This window comes from Macaca thibetana, chromosome 8 (genome assembly GCF_024542745.1).
Source record: "Macaca thibetana thibetana isolate TM-01 chromosome 8, ASM2454274v1, whole genome shotgun sequence".
Lineage (NCBI taxonomy): Eukaryota > Metazoa > Chordata > Mammalia > Primates > Cercopithecidae > Macaca > Macaca thibetana.
In genome coordinates, this window is record NC_065585.1 from 55,270,862 (window position 1) to 55,291,442 (window position 20,581).

Consider the following 20,581-nt stretch of genomic DNA (forward strand, 5'->3'; position numbering starts at 1 on the left):
CACCGTGTTTAGTTGTGGCTACCATACTTTGAGAGGAATATAGACCATGCCTCTTAAATAACCACTGAAGAAAGTAGGAATTCTTCTGAAGCAGAAAAAAAAAAATCACCAGAAATAAAAGAACTCCTTGGAAATATATAAGATACTGTCATAGAAGAGGGATTAGATTTACCCTATAAAATATTCTAAGGTTTGGAATCAGGACGAGTTGATACATACTACAGGGAAATCCATTTTTATTTTTATTATTTATTTATTTATTTATTTTGAGATGGAATCTCGCTCTGTTGCCCAGGCTGGAGTGCAGTGGCGCGATCTCGGCTCACTGCAACCTCTGCCTCCTGGGTTCAAGAGATTCTTCTGCCTCAGCCTCCTGAGTAGCTGGGACTACAGGCGCATGCCACCAGGCCCAGCTAATTTTTGTATTTTTGGTAGAGACGGGGTTTTGCCATGTTGGCCAGGATAGTCTCGACCTCCTGACCTCGTGATCCAGCTGCCTCGGCCTCCCAAAGTGCTAGGATTACAGGCGTGAGCCACTGTGCCTGGCTGGAAATCAATTTTTAAATCAGTGTATGAAAGTATGGATAGTACTGGCCAGGCGCGGTGGCTCACACCTGTAATCCCAGCACTTTGGGAAGCTGAGGCAGGTGGATCACGAGGTCAGGAGTTCAAGACCGGCCTGGCCAAGATGGTGAAACCCCGTCTCTACCAAAAATACAAAAATTAGCTGGGAGTGGTGGCAGGCACCTGTAATCCCAGCTACTCGGGAGGCTGAGGCAGAAGAATCGCTTGAATCCTGGAGGGGCAGAGGTTGCAGTGAGCTGAGATAGTAACACTGCACTTCAGCCTGGGTGACAGAGTGAGACTCTATCTCAAAAAAAAAAAAAAAAAAGTATGGATAGTACTAATAAGCTTCCCCCTTTATGTATGGAAGTGTTTACTCATGAGATAAACGTCTATTAACATCTTTCAGGTAGAGGATTTTGAAGCATCAGATGCACACTTGTTCCTTTCAACCCATTCGTTAATTACATGACATCAAATTTTAAACAAAGAAATAGGTAACAAAATAGAAGTCGTGTAGAATAAACTCCTTGAAAAGAATGAAAAAGGATAGATAGGGTAAGTAAAGAAATTTTGTTTTTAAAGGAAATCTGGGTGTTTGAAAAGAAATGATCCAGTGGAGAGAGAAAAAGCAACAGGTAATTTGAGAACTAGGCTGTGTGGGAGATGGGAGGCACAATTTTGAAGAAACACATTACTTTTGTTGTTGTTGTTGTTGAGATGGAATTTCGCTCGTCCCCTAGGCTAGAGTGCAATGGTGCAATCACAGCTCACTACAACCTCTGCCTCTGAGGTTCAAGTGATTGTCCTTCCTCAGCCTCCCAAGTAGCTGGGATTACAGGCCTCTGCCAGCTAATTTTTGTATTTTTAGTAGAGACGGGGTTTCGCCATGTTGGCCAGGCTGGTCTCGAATTCCTGCCCTCAGGTGATCCACCCGCCTCGGCCTCCCAAAGTGCTTAGATTACAGGCGTGAGCCACCGCGCCTGGCCGAAACATGTTTGTGAGAATGGCTAAATATGAACGTTTACTGATTTTCCTTCTCTCCCAGTTGGCCATATTTTTTTCTTCATAAATTAAGTATTTGAAGGGGCTGAGGGTAGGCAGATTAATGGTAGAGAGAAATAAAAAACAGCCCCCACGGCTTGACACAACTGCTGCAACATCCAAATCTTTCATAGTTATGCAAATTTCTTTAGTATGACTTTCAGCATAATTTAGTCTCGCTTCTTGTATTGATCCTCTTATATCAGCTCAGCTCTACTGCTGTCATAATTCAAGCATTTGCCCCTTCTGAAGTTCTTCCCTAAAGAACTGACTTGTAGATTCTAATATAGTGATCTGATTTTCATGGTTTGTTTTTGTTTTTGTTTTTGTTTTTTTGAGACGGAGTCTCGCTCTGTCGCCCAGGCTGGAGTGCAGTGGCGTGATCTTGGCTCACTGCAAGCTCCGCCTCCCGGGTTCACGCCATTCTCCTGCCTCAGCCTCCCAAGTAACTGGGACTACAGGCGCCCGCCACCATGCCCGGCTAATTTTTTGTATTTTTTAGTAGAGACGGGGTTTCACCGTGTTTGTCAGCGTGGTCTCGATCTCCCGACCTTGTGATCCATCCGCCTCCGCCTCCCAAAGTGCTGGGATTGCAGGCGTGAGCCACCGCGCTTGGCCATGATTTTCATGTTTAAGCGAAGCTATCTTTCCAGAATTCAAAGCATGTTAAAATTGTTTTGGGAATTCAAATTGGATGCAAAACAAAAGTAAAATTTTGTAATCAAACATCATCTCAGCGTGTACATTCTGAAGGCATGTGGCTATCAGACTTCATGAAAACACATCTGTGAACCTAGAGAGAAATTATTTTATGTACAAATCTATAGTATTTCTTAAAATAAAGGGTCTTCAACTTTACCATGAGTAAAAATCGCTTGGAGAGTTTGTTAAAACAGATTCCTAGACCTCACCCCCAGAGATTGATTCAGTCGGTCTGAGATAGGAGTCATGAAGTTTCATTTCTAACATGCTACGGGTGATGCTAAATGTAGCCAGTCTGTGGACTGTACTTCTGGGTAGCACTGTCTTAAAATCCACTGCAAGGAATGACACCTCTAGCATTATCTAATACTAGCTAGTTAAAAAATAAATTACTAGGTCCCTTCCTGGAGCGACTGAATTTTAATCTGTCATTTTCTTACTACTTCTATGATTGTTGGCACATTCACGTCCTATCTGCATTATAATTTACTTAATAGTACTTAAATTGTCTTTATTTAAATATTATGAAATAAAACTTTAGTAAAAACAGAAAACTATTACTTGTCATATGTAGAAGTATAAATTTCAAATAGAATGTAATAAAAAACCCATAAAATTCTTTGCTAATATTGTTTCTGAAGTTCTGAGCCTAAAGCCTATTCTCATTTTGTTAACAAGAGGGATAAAAAGATGTTAGCACAAAAATTGAGATATTCTCCTTTATTTAATTATAAGGCTCAAAAAAGAATGGAAAAGAATGTCCTTTACTAAGTGACTCAGATGCCATTTTGTGGTAAGCCTACATATGACCTAAAATAATCCCACTTACTACTAGCTGTGCTTGCACTACATTTTGGGAAATAAGATTTAAAGGAAACATCTCCCCTTCTCTGTTTTTTCATTCCATTACACTATTCATTAAAGAGTTATTCAGAAAGTGCCTACTCTATGCCAGACCCTGTTGTACACTAACTAGTCATACTCAGCATAATCTGTCTCATCTTCCCCTAAGTAGCAGTTACTAAATAGGGGTTATAATAAAAACCAACTGCTGAGATTGTAACAATCCCATGAAGAGATGATGAGAGCTCATTGCAGATTCATCTTAATCCCTGACATCTTCTTATTAACATGTTATTATTTATGCAGAAAAAGTTTGCATAGCTGTGATGATGGATGACTACACGTGTGTCTTCCATACAGTAAAGTGTGGGAGAAAGTGGCTATAAGCACATAGCCATAAAGCACACAGACTATGAGTTTTTAGATCTTTGCAGAGAATAAAAAACAGGGCAAAGTTCATTTTATCAATCCAGATATACCTCATGAAATCAGTATAAAAGTCAATTTGAGGCCATCGATATTCAAAATAATTTCTTTTTAGAGTATGTATAGAGAAAAGGGAAAGCTTGTAAAAGAATTTTTATCTCTATTTTTTACTTCACAAATAAAATTTGTATCTTAATGCTTTTTAAAATTTAATAGGTAACTCATGTGTTCAGTTTTCATTTAATTTCCAAATATGGAAATTAATAGATTTCCATATTTCTGAAAGGCACAGTAAGAGCTACAAGTTAATGTCAAGCGCTAAAATGTAGATTAAAATACTTATATTTCTAATAAAATATTTAATTGCCTCAATGCCATCTAATTTCTTTTATTCAAACTTTTTTCAGGTTTGGGTCTGTTGCTTCTTGAAAGTTCATCTTTTCAAATTTACTCTGTATCTCACTTTCTGCTGACTTTGCTATGCGGTTTCAGATAACAGCTATTATTCCTTGTAAGTTCTCATATAGTAATATAACCCATTAACCAAAAAAGTGCTCACACTGTACTTTTATTGTTTGGGCTAAATTTGATATGGATAAGTTAAGAAAATAAAAACAGTGTGGGTATTAGGCAGCAAGTAAAAAGAGTAAGTTAGAGCCATATCTGATCTGGAAGGCTGTACTATTAAATGCAAAAAGCAGGTTGCAGTATGATGTATTATTATAATAATAATATGCAGAAAAGATCCTTTCCCAAATGAGCATATGTTCTAAATATAAGCAGGAAGAAAGGGACAGAAGGATAAACATCAGGCTGTTAACTTTATTTAGCTTGGTTGTTGGTGACAGTAGGGAAGGCTGAGGTTAAAAATGGAGACAGACAGCCGGTATTAATATATTTATTTTTTCTTTATATTGTATTGTTTTACCTTTGAAATATCTTTTTTAAAGGGAATTTATAAATAAAACTTTAAAATGTAATCCTATTAATGGAGTTTTAAATTAATAAGCCTTTGTAGAGCAATTAAGCCTGGGATTTTAGGGCAGAGATTCTGTACTGTTTCTGGTGGGTAAAACGGTATATACTTCATAAAATCAAATTGCATCTTAGACGAGTAACAAATAATCCACGAAGAACATGAATGTGAAAATGGCTTCTATCAGAAATACATCATACCTTAAGGCACTGTTATGAAAAAGAATAATAATTATTACCCTTTAAAAGTGGTTTCTGTTAACAAGAGACATAAAAAATTGAACTATGTAGCAAAATTCAAACTTTTTACTTGTATTAATTAATAAAAAATACTGCAGTGTCATGGAGGGAGACTAATATTTACCCAAAGAAGAACTTTCAATAAAGCTTTTAATACTCACGGATTTTATATTAAAAAAAAAGTCAAAGCAACAGAGATATAAATATCCTTTTATAAAACGACTTTTCTTCTTGAAAAACAGTCACTTACACGCTTTTATTTTGAAGTAAATTTAAAGATGGTGATCTAGAAACCACAAGTATTTCCGGGTAAGGCTGAAGACCCATTTGTTTATTATCTTTCAACTTTTGAACTATAACTTTGGCAAATTCTTCTCCTTGGATGTCAGTAGTGTCTAGTAATTGTCTGACTTTTGAGGTCCTTGTAGGCTTGGTACTAATAAGTTCATAGTCCTCTTTCATGATCAAGTCCCTGGACAGAAGGGCATCTAGCGACTGGTTAAGGCAGGCTTCTGTCATTTGGTTCACAATGTCTTCCCTTTTGCTCTGGATCCACTGCTGGGCGATACCAGGCTGCAGACGTTCTGAAAAAGAGCAAGGAATGAATATTTAAAAGGTGAGGACAGATACAGAGCAATAAGTAAAATTCCATGAAAAATCAATAAAGCATAAAACCTAATTTTCCTATGATTGTGCCAATATGGAACACCAGTATTTGGGGGAATGCTATCATTTTTCAGGAAACACTCAGAGATTTGGGCTATCTCCCCCTCACTCCCCGGAAAAGGCACTGCCTTTTTATATGGTATAAATCTTGGGGCAAAAACCACTTTATGTCGTCATTCCCATCTTCTAGGATTTGTTCAGTTTTGTTTAATGTCCATTTTGTTTCAAATATAAAAGATACCTGCAAATTTGTTAATTAGTAATATGTTAATACCTCCTCTTAGTACTGCCTCCCTATTTAGATGTTCACAGAACACCATGTGGGCCATGTCATCGTTCCCATCTCCTGGGATTTGTTTTCCTACTTAAGAAGGTATGTATTTATCATATTGAGGAAATAAAGACAAATAAATCTCACTGTATGGTAAACCCACTGAACATAAATATGTAAGCTAAATGGCATCACTTACAAGGTGTTTCACAGTAAATATTTACCTGAGTTTCCTGCAGTTGAGAGTGGATTTATTGTTGCTGAAGAGCATGGAGTGGTCTTGTGATCACAGAATGCAGCCCTTTGAGATGCAGAAATGGTGCTGTCCCAACTGTGATTTCCAGGACAGCGATGCAGCATCATAAAAGAACAGTGTTGAGTTTTTCCTACAAAATACAACATCTTCATTAGAGGTGGAATACGCCTTAGAAGTTCCTATTGGCTAACATGTCAACATCTGAGCAGACAGAAGGTAGGCTCCAATGTCTTTAGTTTCCACTAATATTAAGGCTAGTTCAGAAACCTAATTCTGCAAGTAGATATTTCTTAAAACAAAAAAGGGTTTATATGGAATGCTTTCACTACAATTTCTGTCAGCAATTGTCTGTCCTATGTAAATTATAAATCATAGAATTTTACTTCTTCACAAAGTCCCATATTTTTCCTGTGTCTTCTTACTCCTTCTGAAGTTTAAGTATGTTCTCTAAATCTATATATGATGTCTGTCTTTCTACTTTCTCTTCTGGGAATCCCACCCAGCCTCAGGGACTTAATCATCCCCTCTATTCCCCAATCCACACAATTACATTTTCTGTCTTCATTGAACTTTTGCCTTATATATTCTTTCTTTTCCTTCCTCCCTTCCTTCCCTCCCTCCCTCCCTCCCTCCCTCCTCCTTCCCTCCCTCCCTCCCTCCCTCCCTCCTTCCTTCCTTCCTTCCTTTCTTCCTTCCCTCCCTCCCTCCCTCCCCACCCCCATTTTTTATTTTTTGGAGTTTGTCACCCAGGCTGGAGTGCAACGGTTGCGATCTCAGCTCACTGCAACCTCCACCTCCCAGGTTCAAGAGATTCTCCTGCCTCAGCCTCTCAAGTAGCTGGGATTACAGTTCCATGCTACCACAACTGGCAAATTTCTGTATTTTTAGTAGAGATGGGATTTCACCATGTTGGCCAGGCTGGTCTCGAACTCCTGACCTCAGGTGATCCGCCCGTCTCAGCCTACCAAAGTTCTAGGATTACAGTTGTGAGCCAACACACCCAGCTGTGAACCTTAATCTTATATTTTCAAAAGCCCTCTGGACATCAACCCTTTGTGTGCTCCTAGTACCTCAAATTAAAAACAAAAAACAGAAAACATTGAAAGTGTAATGTTTCTTAACTCTAAAACTTGTTTTAACTTCTTCTTCTTCTTTTTTTTTAATTGAGACAGAGTCTTGCTCTGTCACTCAGGCTGGAGTGCAGTGGCGCAATCTCAGCTCAGTGCAACCCCTGCCTCCTGGGTTCAAGCGTTTCTTGTGTCTCAGCCTCCCGAGGAGCTGGGATTACAGGTGTGCACCATCATACCCACTAATTTTTTTGTATTTTTAGTAGAGATGGGGTTTTGCCATGTTGGCCAGGCTGGTCTTGAACTCCTGGCCTCAAGTGATTTGCCCACCTTGGCCTTGCAAAATTCTGGGATTACATGTGTGAGCCACCGCACGCAACCTGTTTTAACTTCTATTTCTTTTAATGGCACCAACATTCTCCCAGTCCCTAGGCTTAACAATTTATTTGGCTTTACCGCTTTTTTCTCTCATCGCTCCTATAAGTGAAAAGTTACAAAGTCCTATCATCTAGTTGTCTATAACATCTCATATACCACTCCTCCTTTCTTTCACTCTATATCGGTTCTTAATAATCTCTCATGGGTACTACAGTAATAGTCTCCTAACTGATCTCGCCATCTCAAGTTTCCTTTTCCTTCAAAATATCCTACACATTCCAGCCAGAATGAATCTTCCCAAAGTAAAAAATTTTATGTCACTGCCTTGCTCAAAAAATTGCAATAGTTGCTTCCTACTCAAGTAAAAAAGTCCAAATAGTTTAGCTGAAGGTTAGAATTCCTGATGATATGACTCCAATCTACTTAGCTTTTATCTTCTTTCATTCATCTTCTTTACTAGCTAAACCAAATTACTCACTGTTCTCTGTATGTTCTTGCTTCTGTACCTGTATGTTGTTCCTTTTCCCTGGAATGCCTATCCTTTGTTATTACAGATCCAGCCTTCAGCCAGAAATAATTTCATGATGACAACATGGTACAGTAGAGTGACACGATAATATTTATCAAGTCTGAGATGTGCCAGCTACTAGCTATGTGATCCAGAGTCCTTAAATCTGTAAAATGAGGACATTTCTCTCACAAAGTTGTTGTGCAAGTCCTTTGTACAGTGTTACTCTTCCCATACTACCATAGCTCTAGATCTATGTCTCTCTTATATCACTTTCCATCTCATATAATAGTTATTTAGAAACACTTCTTTTTCTTATAAGAGATTTTTTTTGTGGACATTTTCTGGCAGTGTCTAACATAATGCCTTTTTTTAAAAGTTTATTTTTTGACATAGAGTCTTACTCTGTCACCCAGGATGGAGTGCGGTGGTGCAATCTTGGCTCACTGCAACCTCCCTCCCGGGTTCAAGCAATCTTTCCGTGTCAGCCTCCGAAGTAGCTGAGACTATGGGTACCCACCACTATGATTGGCTAATTTTTGTATTTTTAGTAGAGATGGGATTTCACCATGTTAGCCAGGCTGGTCTCGAACTCCTGACCTCAGGTGATCTGCCCACCTTGGCCACCCAACATGCTGGGATTATAGGTGTGAACCACTGCACCTGGCCAAACATAATGCCTTAAAACTTAAATGTATTTGTTGAATATCACACTATTATTTTTTCATATCTTTAGACTCTGTCACTTTAAAACATGAGTTATAAATGCAAATTAAAGTTCCATAGAAATCATGACTGCTTGCCAGAAATATGATCTTGAAAGAAAATGGAAGACTTGCAAGTAAATAATGATTGGAAAATTTACATACTAGATAAAAAATCATTGTCTTGAGGAACTGGCAGGGACCTTGAAGTTTCATGAGAACCACTATTTTCATGGAGCTGAGAGGATCCACATGATTCCTAAAGTAAATAGAAAATAAAGGGTTTAGGTTAATAAAAATTACAGAGCTTTAATTTCTAAATAGTTCTTGTTTGTGGCTTATCACAAATGAAGATAAAAACTACTAATTTTTTTTTTTTTTGAGGCAGGGTCTCACTCTGTTGCCCAGTCTGGAGTGCAGTGGCACAACCTAGGCTTACTGCAGCCCTGCCCTCCTGAACTCAGGTGAACCTCCCATCTTAGCCTCCTGAATAGCTGGGATTATAGGTACACACCACCACACCACGCTAAATTTTGTATTCTTTGTAGAAATGGGGTTTCGCTACATTGCCCAGGTTGGTCTCAAACTCCTGCAATCAAGTGATCCACCAGCCTTGGCCACATAAAGTGCTGGGATTACAGGTGTGAGCCATTGTGCCCAGCCTACAAAAGTACTAAAAATTATACTTTACAAAATTAAAGAAACACATACATCTATAAAATAACCAACAAAGATAAACTTATTTTCTTAATTAACACAAATGGGGGAAATAGGGGAATAATGTGACATCAGAATAATTATTTTTTTCAGTATTTTCTACATGATCTCAGAGGCTGTGGCCAGTAACTAGAATAGTGAATGAGAAATTTGGTATCTGCAAGTCTGGTCTCCTACAGATTTAGAAATGCCTGTTCTCAGCACCTCAGGTTCCTTCCACATGGAGGCACAGGAAGCCATGGAAAAAGTAATGGAGAACTCTACTCCTAGCTCTGTCATGGAATTACTAGCTAACTTTCAGTAAGGCATTTAAACTCTCTGGCTCTCAGGTTTTTGGCTGTATTATCCGCACTGTCTATTTAAAAATATGCACGAATGGGCTCAAGGATCAAATGAAATACTGTACATCAAGTGATTAAAAAAGTGATGTACTATTTTTAAGGTTAGTTTTGAAGATACTACAGGTTGAGTATCCCTTATATGAAATGCTTGGAACCAGATGTGTTTGGAATTTTGGACTTTTTTACAGATTTTGGAATATTTGTATATATATAATATCTTGGGGATGGGACTCAAGTCTAAATATAAAATTCATTTATGTTTCATATATACATTATACACACAGCCTGAAGGTAACTTAATTCAATATTTTAAAATAATTTTGTGCCTGAAACAAAGTTTTTTTTTTTTGAGATGGAGTCACCCAGGGTGGACTGCAGTGGTGCAATCTTGGCTCGCTCAAATAATTCTCCTGCCTCAACCCCCCGAGTAGCTGGGATTACAGGCATGGGCCACCAATGCCCAGTATGTTTAGTAGAGATGGGGTTTTGCCATGTTGGCCAGCTGGTCTCGAACTCCTGACCTCAAGTGATCCACCCACCTTGGCCTCCCAAAGTTCTGGGATTACAGACTTGAGCCACTGTGCCCACCTGTGAAACAGTGTTTTGACTGCAACCCATCATATGAGGTCAGATGTTGCTATGGTTTCATATGGTTTATTTGTCCCCACTAAATCTCATGTTGAAATTTGATCCCCAATGTGGTGGTGTTCGGAGGTGAGGCTCAATGGGAGGTGTTTGGGTCATGGGGGAAGATCCTTCATGAATAGCTTGGTGCCATTCTATAAGTGGTGAATGGATTCCTGAGAGAGCAAGCTGTTAAAGACCCTGACTTCCTCATTTTCACTCTCCTGCATCCTGTCTCACCATGTGATTTCTCTGCATAGCTTGCTCCCTTTCTACTTTCCAACATGAGTGCAAACAGCCTAAGGCCCTCATCAGATTCAGCTGCCCAATCCTGAACTTTCTGGCTACCAGAATTGTGAGCCAAATAAACCTCTTTTCTTTATAAATTACCTAGTCTCAGGTATTTCGTTATAGCAACACTAAACAGACTAACACAAGTGTGGAATTTTCCACTTGCAGCATCATGTTGGTCTTCAAAGTTTTGGATTGTAGAGCACTTTGGATTTTTGGATTAGGGATGCTCAATCTATGTTACTTTTCTGATTCTGTAAAATGAACATACATATACATTCTTAAAAGAAATTACTAATTCAGACTAATAAAAGTCTGACTGAATGCTACTAAAGAAATCTTTCTTCCTGGGCAGCAATGTTAGCCTCTCATTAATTATGATAAGAGGTAAGAACAAGGTAGCATAAATATAGTGTTAAAACTGTAATCAATGATTTACCTACATACTACCCTGGGACGTCATTTATTGTATAAACCAATGACAGCGACAGAACTCAATGCCAAACAAAAAAGCAATAATTGTGATTTGATGGGATGAAAAATGAACTGAGAATCAGTAGAGCTGGGTTTCAAGTTGGAGATTGCCATGAGCTACCAAACAAATCCTAAAAGCTACCTGGGCTTTAGTTTTCCTTCTATAAAAGAACGGCTTAGACCAAATGATTTTTTCAAATTCTTCTCACATTTTGAGTTTAATGTAACTTTTTTTTTTTTTTTTTTTTTTTTTTTTTACCTCTTGTGGACCATGATTTACAGGTATGTTCAGAGATAATTCCATTTTCTTCTTGTCACATAGGTGAGTGGTACTTGAAACACTCTGTAACTGGAATGAATACATAAATGCATATACACTTTAACTGGAGGTGATTAGGAAATTATAGAAGTAAAATACAATCTAACACATTTTATATGTTTGTGCAAAATACATGGCAAGAAAATATAAAGAGTTGGGAATATAACATATAACTGAAGGAAGAGACAGTGTAGAACAAGGGAAATAACTTTAGAAACACAGACTTTGAATCTTACCTAATATTAATTGGTTACCTTCTCTCAGTGTCTCAGAGCTTCATCCTTAAAATCTAATAATACCTACATGCAGGATGGTTCTAGAGATTGAGCTTATAAATACGAAATAACTGGTATAAACTAGGTACTTAATAAATTTTTGGGAGTGTGATTGTATGTCTATCTATAATAAAGTATTTACCACATTTTAGGCACTGTGCCTGTAAGTATTATTATTTTCATTTTATAGTTAAGAGATTGAGGCTTAGACTAAGTAAAGGAGGTAGAGTGTCAATAATGGAATGGCAGGGCCATGGAGCCAATCAGATGTGATTTAGATTCCCACATCTGTTTGATGTGGGACATTAGATTTAATCTCAGTTTACTTATCTGTACACTGGAGATAAAAATACCTATTTTGAAGGATTACTGTAAGGAAAATGAAAAGTAATATATGCAAAAAGGCCCTAACATTACTTGTAAGCATTCAATAAATGGTAGCTGCTGAGTAGATGATTTACTTAAATACTATTCTTTTGTGTTAAAATTAAGTGATTTATTCCTGTCTATATAAGCTAGACTTGGATTAGTTTCCATCACTATTCAGTGATTTAAAAACCTATCAATCATTTTCTTCCCCAGACCATCATAATGCCAACTATTCTTCAGAATTTGGAAACTGGTGAATTCACACCCAGCCATCCATTATGCACATTTATGACTGCATGCTCCATTTACATGGCTAAGGAACTTCAGGAGGAAATTACTCCTATTCATCTGTGTATATAATGTACCTAGCACAGGGCTTTATACACAGCAGTTCAAAAAACATCTATAAATATACTGTTATATGACCCTTTAAAATGAGTTTTTGGTTTTGTCTCTGTTATGTAAGGTTTTTCTGTGCTTATAAAATTTGCCAAAACATTTCTGATAATGCAATATCCTTGAATTAGTAACACTTTTTCATAAATGATCAGTTATGATAATTCAAATTACTTGTGAACTAGTGAATCAGTCCCTAAGAAGAAATGAGTTGAAAAAAACCTATTTTTGTTCAGTGTTTATTATTCAAGATATAGAAGCCAATTACCTAGGAAAACATAAATTATGGGAGCTGCTTCCAAGAGCTGAAAAAATGTAGGAAACTCAAAACAAATTTCCCTACTAATCTTGGCTTTCAGAAATTTGTTTTCTTAAGAGACAGGGTCTTGGTATGTTGCCCAGGTTGGACTGGAACTCCTGGGCTCAAGCGATCCTCCTGCTTCAGCTTTCAGAGTAACTGGGACTATAGGCATGTACCATCACACCTAGCTCAGAAATTTCTTTATGAAGAATCTTATTTAATTTGTGTTCCACTGTTGGCCCTGACATTAGCTTACTGTGTGAGGTGTACATAAGTGACTAACTTCCCTATACGGTAGTCCCCATCTTATCTTGGTTTCACTTTTCACAGTTTCTATTACCCTGCTCAACTGTGGTTTCGAAATATTAAATGTAAAATTCTAGAAATAAACAACTCATAAGTTTTAAATCACATTCAGTTCTAAGTAGTATGATGAAACATCATACCCTACAGCTCCATTCCACCCAGGATGTGAATCATCCCTTTGTCCAGCATATCCATGCTGTATAAGCTACCACCCTGTCAGTATCAGAACAACTGTCAGGATCACAGTGTTTGTACTCAAGGAACTCTTTTTTTTTTGAGACAGGGTCTCACTCTGTCACCCTGGCTGGAGTGCCAGCTCACTATAGCCTCTGCCTCCTGGGTTCAAGTGATCCTCCTTTCTCAGCCCTGAGTAGCTAGGACTACAGGCATGTGCCACCACACCCAGCTTTTTTTTTTTTTTTTTGTATTTTTTGTAGAGATGTGGTTTTGCCACATTGCCTAGGCCGGTCAAGTAACTCATTACTAATTAATCAACTCTTAGTACTAATGGCCCAAAGTGCAAGAATAGTGATGCTGGAATATTGTTAGAATTGTTCTATTTTATTGTCAGTTATTGTTAATGTATTACTGTGCCTATCTTATAAATTAAACCTTATCATAGGTATATATGTATAGGAAAAGTATATATGTCTATGTCATAGGTATGTATGTACAGTATACATAGGGTTCAGTGTTACCCATGGTTTCAGGCATTTACTGGGGTCTTGGAATGTATCTCCCATGGATAAGGGAAGACTATTATACCTTAGTTATCTCATCTATAAAAATCAGATGATATTCTTGCCCTATAAGTATCACAGAATCGATACAAGATTTTTTTTTTTTTTTTTAAAGAACAATCCTAAGTGGAAAAAATATGGCAACTTAAAAAGTAGCTGAGTGTGGTAGCCCATGCCTGTAGTTTCAAGCTACTGGAGATGCTGAGGTAGGAGGATTGCTTGAGCCCAGCACTTCGAGGTTGCAGTGAGCTATGATCCTGTCACGGCACTCCAGCCTGGGTTACAGAGGGACACCCCATCTTTACAAACTAAAAAAAATTTTTGACTCTATTAAGGAATAGAGAAATTGGTATCCTCTGGAAAACACTACCTACTCAGAAGTGGTGGAGCCAGTGACAAGTTATTAAAAGAACGAAAACACAGTTCCTCTTTAGTTCCTTCCTTTATGCATTTCCCTTTGAAACCAAGGGTTATGTCACTAGATCCAGCAAGCCACAAGGGGCAAGCAATATCACTTGGTTATAAAAATTGTAGATTTTGCTTGTTCATACCCCACGAGTTTGGCTAACGGCTGGTTTTTATATTGTATATTAACTACAATTTAATGAAACCCACATCTCCTAACAAACCACAGTTCGTTAGGGCAAAGTAAGCATAGTTTAGCACTTGCCTTAATGAACCGTGGTTGCTTTGCTTTTTAAACAATTTTGAGTAATATTGAAAAAAAAAAAAACAACCCTGCAGTAATAGTCCCTTCAATTGTTCCGACCCACAAGAATCAGAGTGAGTAAATAACACAGCTCTCCCAGGTAATTCATATCAACTGTTACTGCTACCTTGGTCTATAAAACATGAAGTGTTTGAGAGGAAAAATGAAAAAACAAACACACTTTGGTCTCAAATATAATAAAAATTCTACAGTTAAACTTGGCAAGGAATGTCAGAAAAAAATGTGCATTAAATTAAAAGAGAAGTGCGAGAACCCAGACATCTATAATTCTCTAGGCATTACAACTTTAGGAAAATAAATGTACATTAAAAAACAAACAAATGCCTCTAATGGCTCAGTGCATTCATTGTAAACAACTGGCTGTGATTATTCATTTTTAAATTTACGTCTGATATATAAGGGTTCTGGAAATGTCTTTTTTTTTTTTTTTCTTTTTTTACATTTTAAATAAAGGTAGGGTCCTGCTATGTGGCCCAGCTGGTCTCAAACTCCTGGGCTCAAGTGATTCACTCGCCTTGGCCTTCCAAAGTGCTGGGATTACAGGTGTGAGTCACCACGCCTGGTCCTGGAAATGTCTTTAAAATCTGAAGGTGGCCATTTGAATGAAATAGAAAAGCTTTTGGTGACAAAGGAAAAGTAGTATTGATAGTCTCTGGTAAATTTTCTCACTCCAAAACTGTAGCTTATATCTGTGAAAAGTATATATATTAAAAACTACACTTAACTAAAAAACTCCATGAATAATATATAGTTGTTTAAATTTCTAATTTCTAGCATTCCATTTGGCAATTTACCTTTGTTTTCTTTAGCTGAATAACAGCTTCAAGAAAAGTTATCTCTTCAAATGTTCTCAAAACTGGTTCAAGTTCTATTAAACATTCTACATAAGAGAAAAAAAATATAGGTTGAATTCAGATTGCTTCTAATTATTAAAGTGAAATGCTAACATTTAACGTACAAGGCCTCAAGTCAGTTCTTCCCAAAGTGATGACATTCAGCTGTTTTATGAGCTTTTATTACTGACATAAAGATAGACATAAGCAACAATGGAATAGGGTTGAGAACCTAAAAAAACTGTTTTTGGACAAATGTGCTAAGCCAATTCAATGGGGAAAGGATAGGATAGCCTTTTCAACAAATGATGCTAAAACAGTTGGATATACACCTGGAAACATAAATTTAGATACTTATATCACACTACGCATAAAAACTAACTTGAAATGGACCCCACACCTAAATGTAAACATAGGAGAAAATCCTCATGATCTTGGGTTAGGCAGAGTTCTTAGATATGACATCAAAAATGAAATCCGTTAAAAAAAACCTAAAAATTGGGCCGGTACTTTGGGAGGCCGAGGTGGGCAGATCACGAGGTCAGGAGATTGAGACCATCCTGGCTAACACAGTGAAACCCCATCTCTACTAAAAATACAAAAAAATAAAAAAATAAAAAAATAAATTAGCAGGGCATGGTGGCGGGCACCTCTAGTCCCAGCTACTCAGAAGGCTGGGGCAGAAGAATGGCGTGAACCCGGGAGGCGGAGCTTGCAGTGAGCCAAGATTGCACCACTGCATTCCAGCCTGGGCAACAGAGCAAGACTCCATCTCAAAAACAAAACAAACAAACAAACAAAAAACCTGAAAACTGGACTTCAAAAAATTTGAACACTTTTGCACTTCAAGACAGTATTAAGAAAAAATAAAAAGATAAGCTGCAATCTTGTACACTATATTTCCATATCATGTATCTGCTAAAGGGTTTGTATCTACAATAAATACAGACCCATGACAATAATAGGAAAAATAGCAAAATTAAAAAACAAGTAAAAGATTTGAATTTCACTAAAGGAGATATACAAATGTCTTCAAGAAGCACATGAAAAGATGCTTAACATCATAAGAAAAGGCACTTTAAAACTGCAATGAGACATCACTCCATACTCACTAAAATATAATTAAAAAGAAAGTAAGAAGTGTTGACAGTGATGTGGAGAAAATCCCACATTGCTGGTGGGAATAAAGTAGCTACTCTGGAAAACAGTTTGGCAGTTTCTTAAAAATTAAAGATAAATTTATCATGTAGCCCAGCAATTCTACTCACAGATAATTAACCAAGAGAAATGAAAACATATGTTCACAGACTTTTATGTGAACAGTCATAGCAACATTATTCACATAGGCCACAAGTAGAAACAATCAAAATGTTCATCAACTGGCTAATGGATCAACAAAATGTGATACATCCATACGATGAAGTATTATTCAACAATAAATTACCGAACTATGATTCATGCTGAAACCTGGATGAACTTGAAAAACATTATGCTAAGTGTGAAAAGAGCCAGATGCAAAAGGACCACACATTGTTATCATTCCATTTATATGAAATATCCAGAAAAAGCAAATCTAGAAAGACAGAGAATAGATTACTGGTTACGTAGGGTTAGTGATGAGAACAGGCAGTGACTGTAAATAGTTATGAGGGATTTTGTGGGGGTTGATGGAAATACTTTAAAATTGGATTATAGTAATGGCTGCAAACTAAAATTATTAATACTAAAAAGTCAATGAATGTATACTTAGAATAGATAAATTTTAAGGTAAGTAAACTATACTTTGATAGGCTTTTGAAAAACAGAATATTTATGATTCCTCTCTGCTACTGTGTTACTTTGCCATTTAATATGTACATTAATTGAACAGTTAAATCCATTTTCAGAATGTATATTCTCTAGTCACTTTTTCAACAAAGGTTTACTGATCTTCCTCCTTTCCTTAATTCAGTTAACCTATATTTTTTTTAAAAAAGGAAAAATATAGCTTGCTTTTAGTTTTTCAAGCTTCCTTTATTTTTTTACCAAAATTTCTTTCATTGTGAACTTTTCATTTCTTTTCAGTAGGTTTATCCAAAAGTAGGCATCTTGTGCTTACTCTGGTATCTAGAAATCCCTTTGTAATTTCTTGTTCTTCCATTTGGTCGTATTGACAGAATTTCTTTATTGAATACACTTAAACTTTCCCTATTATTGATTTTTTATTCTTCCTTTCCCTTTCAGGTTCCCAGAACTTGCTTTTCACCATTCCAATATACACCAGAGCCTTAAAATAAAACTGACGGGCTGTATAGGGCAGTAGTGTGTTTATAAATCAATGACGGTACCTTCCCACTGAAAATAGGAAGCTGTCATCCTAGGAAAAAAAAGTTGTGCTTCCATTTAAAAACAAAGTCCAAAACCTAACAATAACAACAAAACCAGTAGCATCCCAAAGGCTATAAATGAAAAATGTCTAAGGCAGACAACAGTACTTTGTAAGAAATGTGATAAATTAAATACACACACACACACACACACACACACACACACACTCACACCGTACTGTCAGATATAAGGCTGGATATGTTTATAGGCAATATTAGTTAGACAGTCTAAAAATAAACTGAGTTCTCATTACTAAAAAAAGCAATGCATTGTATTTTTCATTCAATACTTATATCCATTGTTCATCAGTATTGTATTTACAAATCAAAATTTGCTAAGGTAATGGGTTCATATTTTATCTTTCTTTCTTTCCAGAGCTATGAGGAAGGGTACATATCTCTGTTGTCCTCTCTTTGCCATTTCCAAATAGTAATTTCTTCTTTCTGTGAAAATTCTAGATCCTCTAAAGTTCATGCCATTGGGCAACACTTCTCTGCAAACTTCTGCTTTTCTCCTATGCTCATTGAAGATTTTGGCTTTTGGCTTACTGACTTATCCACGCTGTACTGATCAGTGCTCCACTGAATACTTGAGAGGAACCCTCTGCAAATCTCTGGGGCTCTTCCTCTGTGTACCTTTTCCCTTCCGGTGCGATGTCCTATGAAGTCTATCTGCCTTGGTCTACCCACACTGTCATCCCTGTCTCCTAGACCCTGAGTGTCAGCTGGGTTCCACCTCAGTTTCCTCTCCCCATGCTGCATCTAGAAACTCTCAAGGCAGGAAGCTGGGCAATCGGAAGGCTGACTTCATTTGTTTCCCGTCCATCAGAGATTGCTGTTCTTTGTTTCCTGATATTTAGTGTCTTAAAAACCACTCTTTCACATATTTTGTCTAGGTTTTTTGGTTGTTTCAGGCAGGAGGGCAAATTGGCCCCTGTTACTCCATTTTGACCAGAAGTGGGGTCACTAGTTTCTCTAGATTAACGGCCCAAACTAAACACTAAATACTACTTCTCAGCAATCCTATTTTGCTTCCCAAATACATCTACTGTTCTCATAGATAAGTGGTTCTTAAAGTGTGGCCTAGGGACCCCTGGGGGTCGGGGGGTGGTTCTGAGGGTTCATGAAGTCAAAACTATATTCAAAGTAACTAGTACTAAGACATTATTTTCCCTGTTTACTGTCATCCCCAAACGAGTATATAGTACATTTATCCAGAGGCCCATAAGTAAGGTGTGATAAGAACACTGCTTCAACAGACAATGGAACGTGTTGTATATTCCTACATTTTAAAATTCCTTGGTTTTAATTTCTAATACAGTAAATGCTAATAGATATGACCCACATATACAAAAGCTCTTTGAGGTCCTCAATGATTTTGAAGAGTATTGAGATCTAAAAGTTTGAGAATTGCTGTCTTACATGATTATCTTGTACTGCTGGAGGAGACGCTTAAGTCCTTTTCTTCATGTTTCCAACAGGAAGATGACATTTCCAGTTCAATCCTCAGGAAGGAGAAGTATAGGAGGAATTCTTCCATCTTCTTTCTGCCCCTCAGACTTACCTCATTTGTTAATCTTGGAGAAAAACTCAGCATGCTTATCTGGTTCCTTTGCAGTTTTCTCCTTCTTTTAAAAGTCAGCTTGCCTAAAGAATGCATACATTTTCTGCTTCCCTATGTAGAAGCAGGGTGAGGCCTGTGGTGGGCTGGTAAAGCTATCAACTGTAGGGGTAAAATGCTACTAAGCCCATTTGGCTGCAGATCTAAAGGTACATTCTCCAATTAGCTTTATCAGTAATGAAACTGATATTTTGACCACCATCTGTCTTTCTTCCTCATCTTTTTCTTAATATATTCTGAACTTAGAAAGGGAAAGCAGGGGTAAGACCATTGTATTTTATCTTCCCCTTTTCAACCTCTTACATCCCATCCTCCATCTTTCCTTTGAGCTAGCTGATCATCTGCTCTCACACTACACTGAGAAAATAGAAGCCATGAGAGGGAATTCCTTCAGGGTCCTACAACCAGATCTACAAACTTATTGTACTTGTATCCATCTTTCCAACCTCATTTCTCTTACAGTAGAAAAAAGTGTCCATATACTCATACAAATGTAAACAGTATCATTTGCATTCTGAATACCATTTCCTCTACCTCTCCAGCATTCTGTTTCTGATACTCTCTCTCAGCTCTTGCACTGACAATCTCTGACTCTCTACTGGATCATTTGACCATCAAACACATATTCTATTACTGTTTCTTACCTTTCTCCAGGATTTTTTGTTTTTTTTTTAAAGAAACAGCATTTTGCTTTGTCACCTAGGCTGGAGTGCAAGTGTAGTGGCACGATCATAGCTCACTGCAGCCTCAACATTTTGGACTCAAGCAATCCTCCTGCCTCAGTCTCCCAAGTAGCTGGGATTACAGGCAATGCACCATGTCTGGCTAATTTTTTAATTTTTTTTAGTTGAGACAAGGTCTTGCTGTGCTGCTTAGGCTGGTCTCGAACTCCAGAACTCAAGTAATCCCTCTGCCTTGGTCTCCCAAAGTGCTGGGATTACAGGCATGGGCCACTGTGCCTGGCCATAGGAAAAAATTTTGACCCCATATCATCCTTTAGCTATCACCTCATTTTTTTCTGCTTCTGTTCAGAGCCAAGCATCTTGCTGGAATTGTCCATATTTGGCTTCACTTCTTTCTTTTTTTTTAAAATGTACATCAGTCTTCTGTTTTCATATCTCTATTAAAACTCCATTTGTTTGGATTACTGGTGATGACAATGTTGGAAAATCCTGCTTGTCTCATTTGGCCTCCTGGCAGATTAGACATGTCTGACTATACCCCTCCTTGACTT

General features: G+C 37.5%; 1 protein-coding gene and 1 long non-coding RNA gene across 4 annotated transcripts in view; one reads left to right on the forward strand and one right to left on the reverse strand.

Annotated features, from left to right (window-relative positions):
* Positions 1 to 4,384: 4,384 nt before the first annotated feature.
* Positions 4,385 to 20,581, reverse strand: part of RIPK2 (receptor interacting serine/threonine kinase 2) — a 37,369-nt gene continuing 21,172 nt past the window's right edge. For 2 of the 3 annotated variants that reach the window (XM_050800188.1, XM_050800187.1), the window contains 5 exons: positions 15,322 to 15,407; positions 11,351 to 11,440; positions 8,810 to 8,903; positions 5,956 to 6,117; positions 4,462 to 5,378 (listed from right to left, as the gene is read on the reverse strand). In XM_050800188.1, the coding sequence (XP_050656145.1) occupies positions 5,041 to 5,378; positions 5,956 to 6,117; positions 8,810 to 8,903; positions 11,351 to 11,440; positions 15,322 to 15,407 (770 nt within the window). In that variant the 3' untranslated portion in view covers positions 4,462 to 5,040. Of the gene's footprint in view, positions 5,379 to 5,955; positions 6,118 to 8,809; positions 8,904 to 11,350; positions 11,441 to 15,321; positions 15,408 to 20,581 lie in introns of all 3 variants that reach the window. The other variant, XM_050800186.1, reaches the window with a different exon arrangement.
* LOC126960540 (uncharacterized) overlaps positions 5,022 to 20,581 on the forward strand; it is a 30,102-nt gene continuing 14,542 nt past the window's right edge. The window contains exons 1-4 of the long non-coding RNA XR_007728042.1: positions 5,022 to 5,103; positions 5,367 to 5,410; positions 5,763 to 5,833; positions 5,971 to 6,203. This is a non-coding gene — a long non-coding RNA (uncharacterized LOC126960540). The remainder of the gene's footprint in view (positions 5,104 to 5,366; positions 5,411 to 5,762; positions 5,834 to 5,970; positions 6,204 to 20,581) is intronic.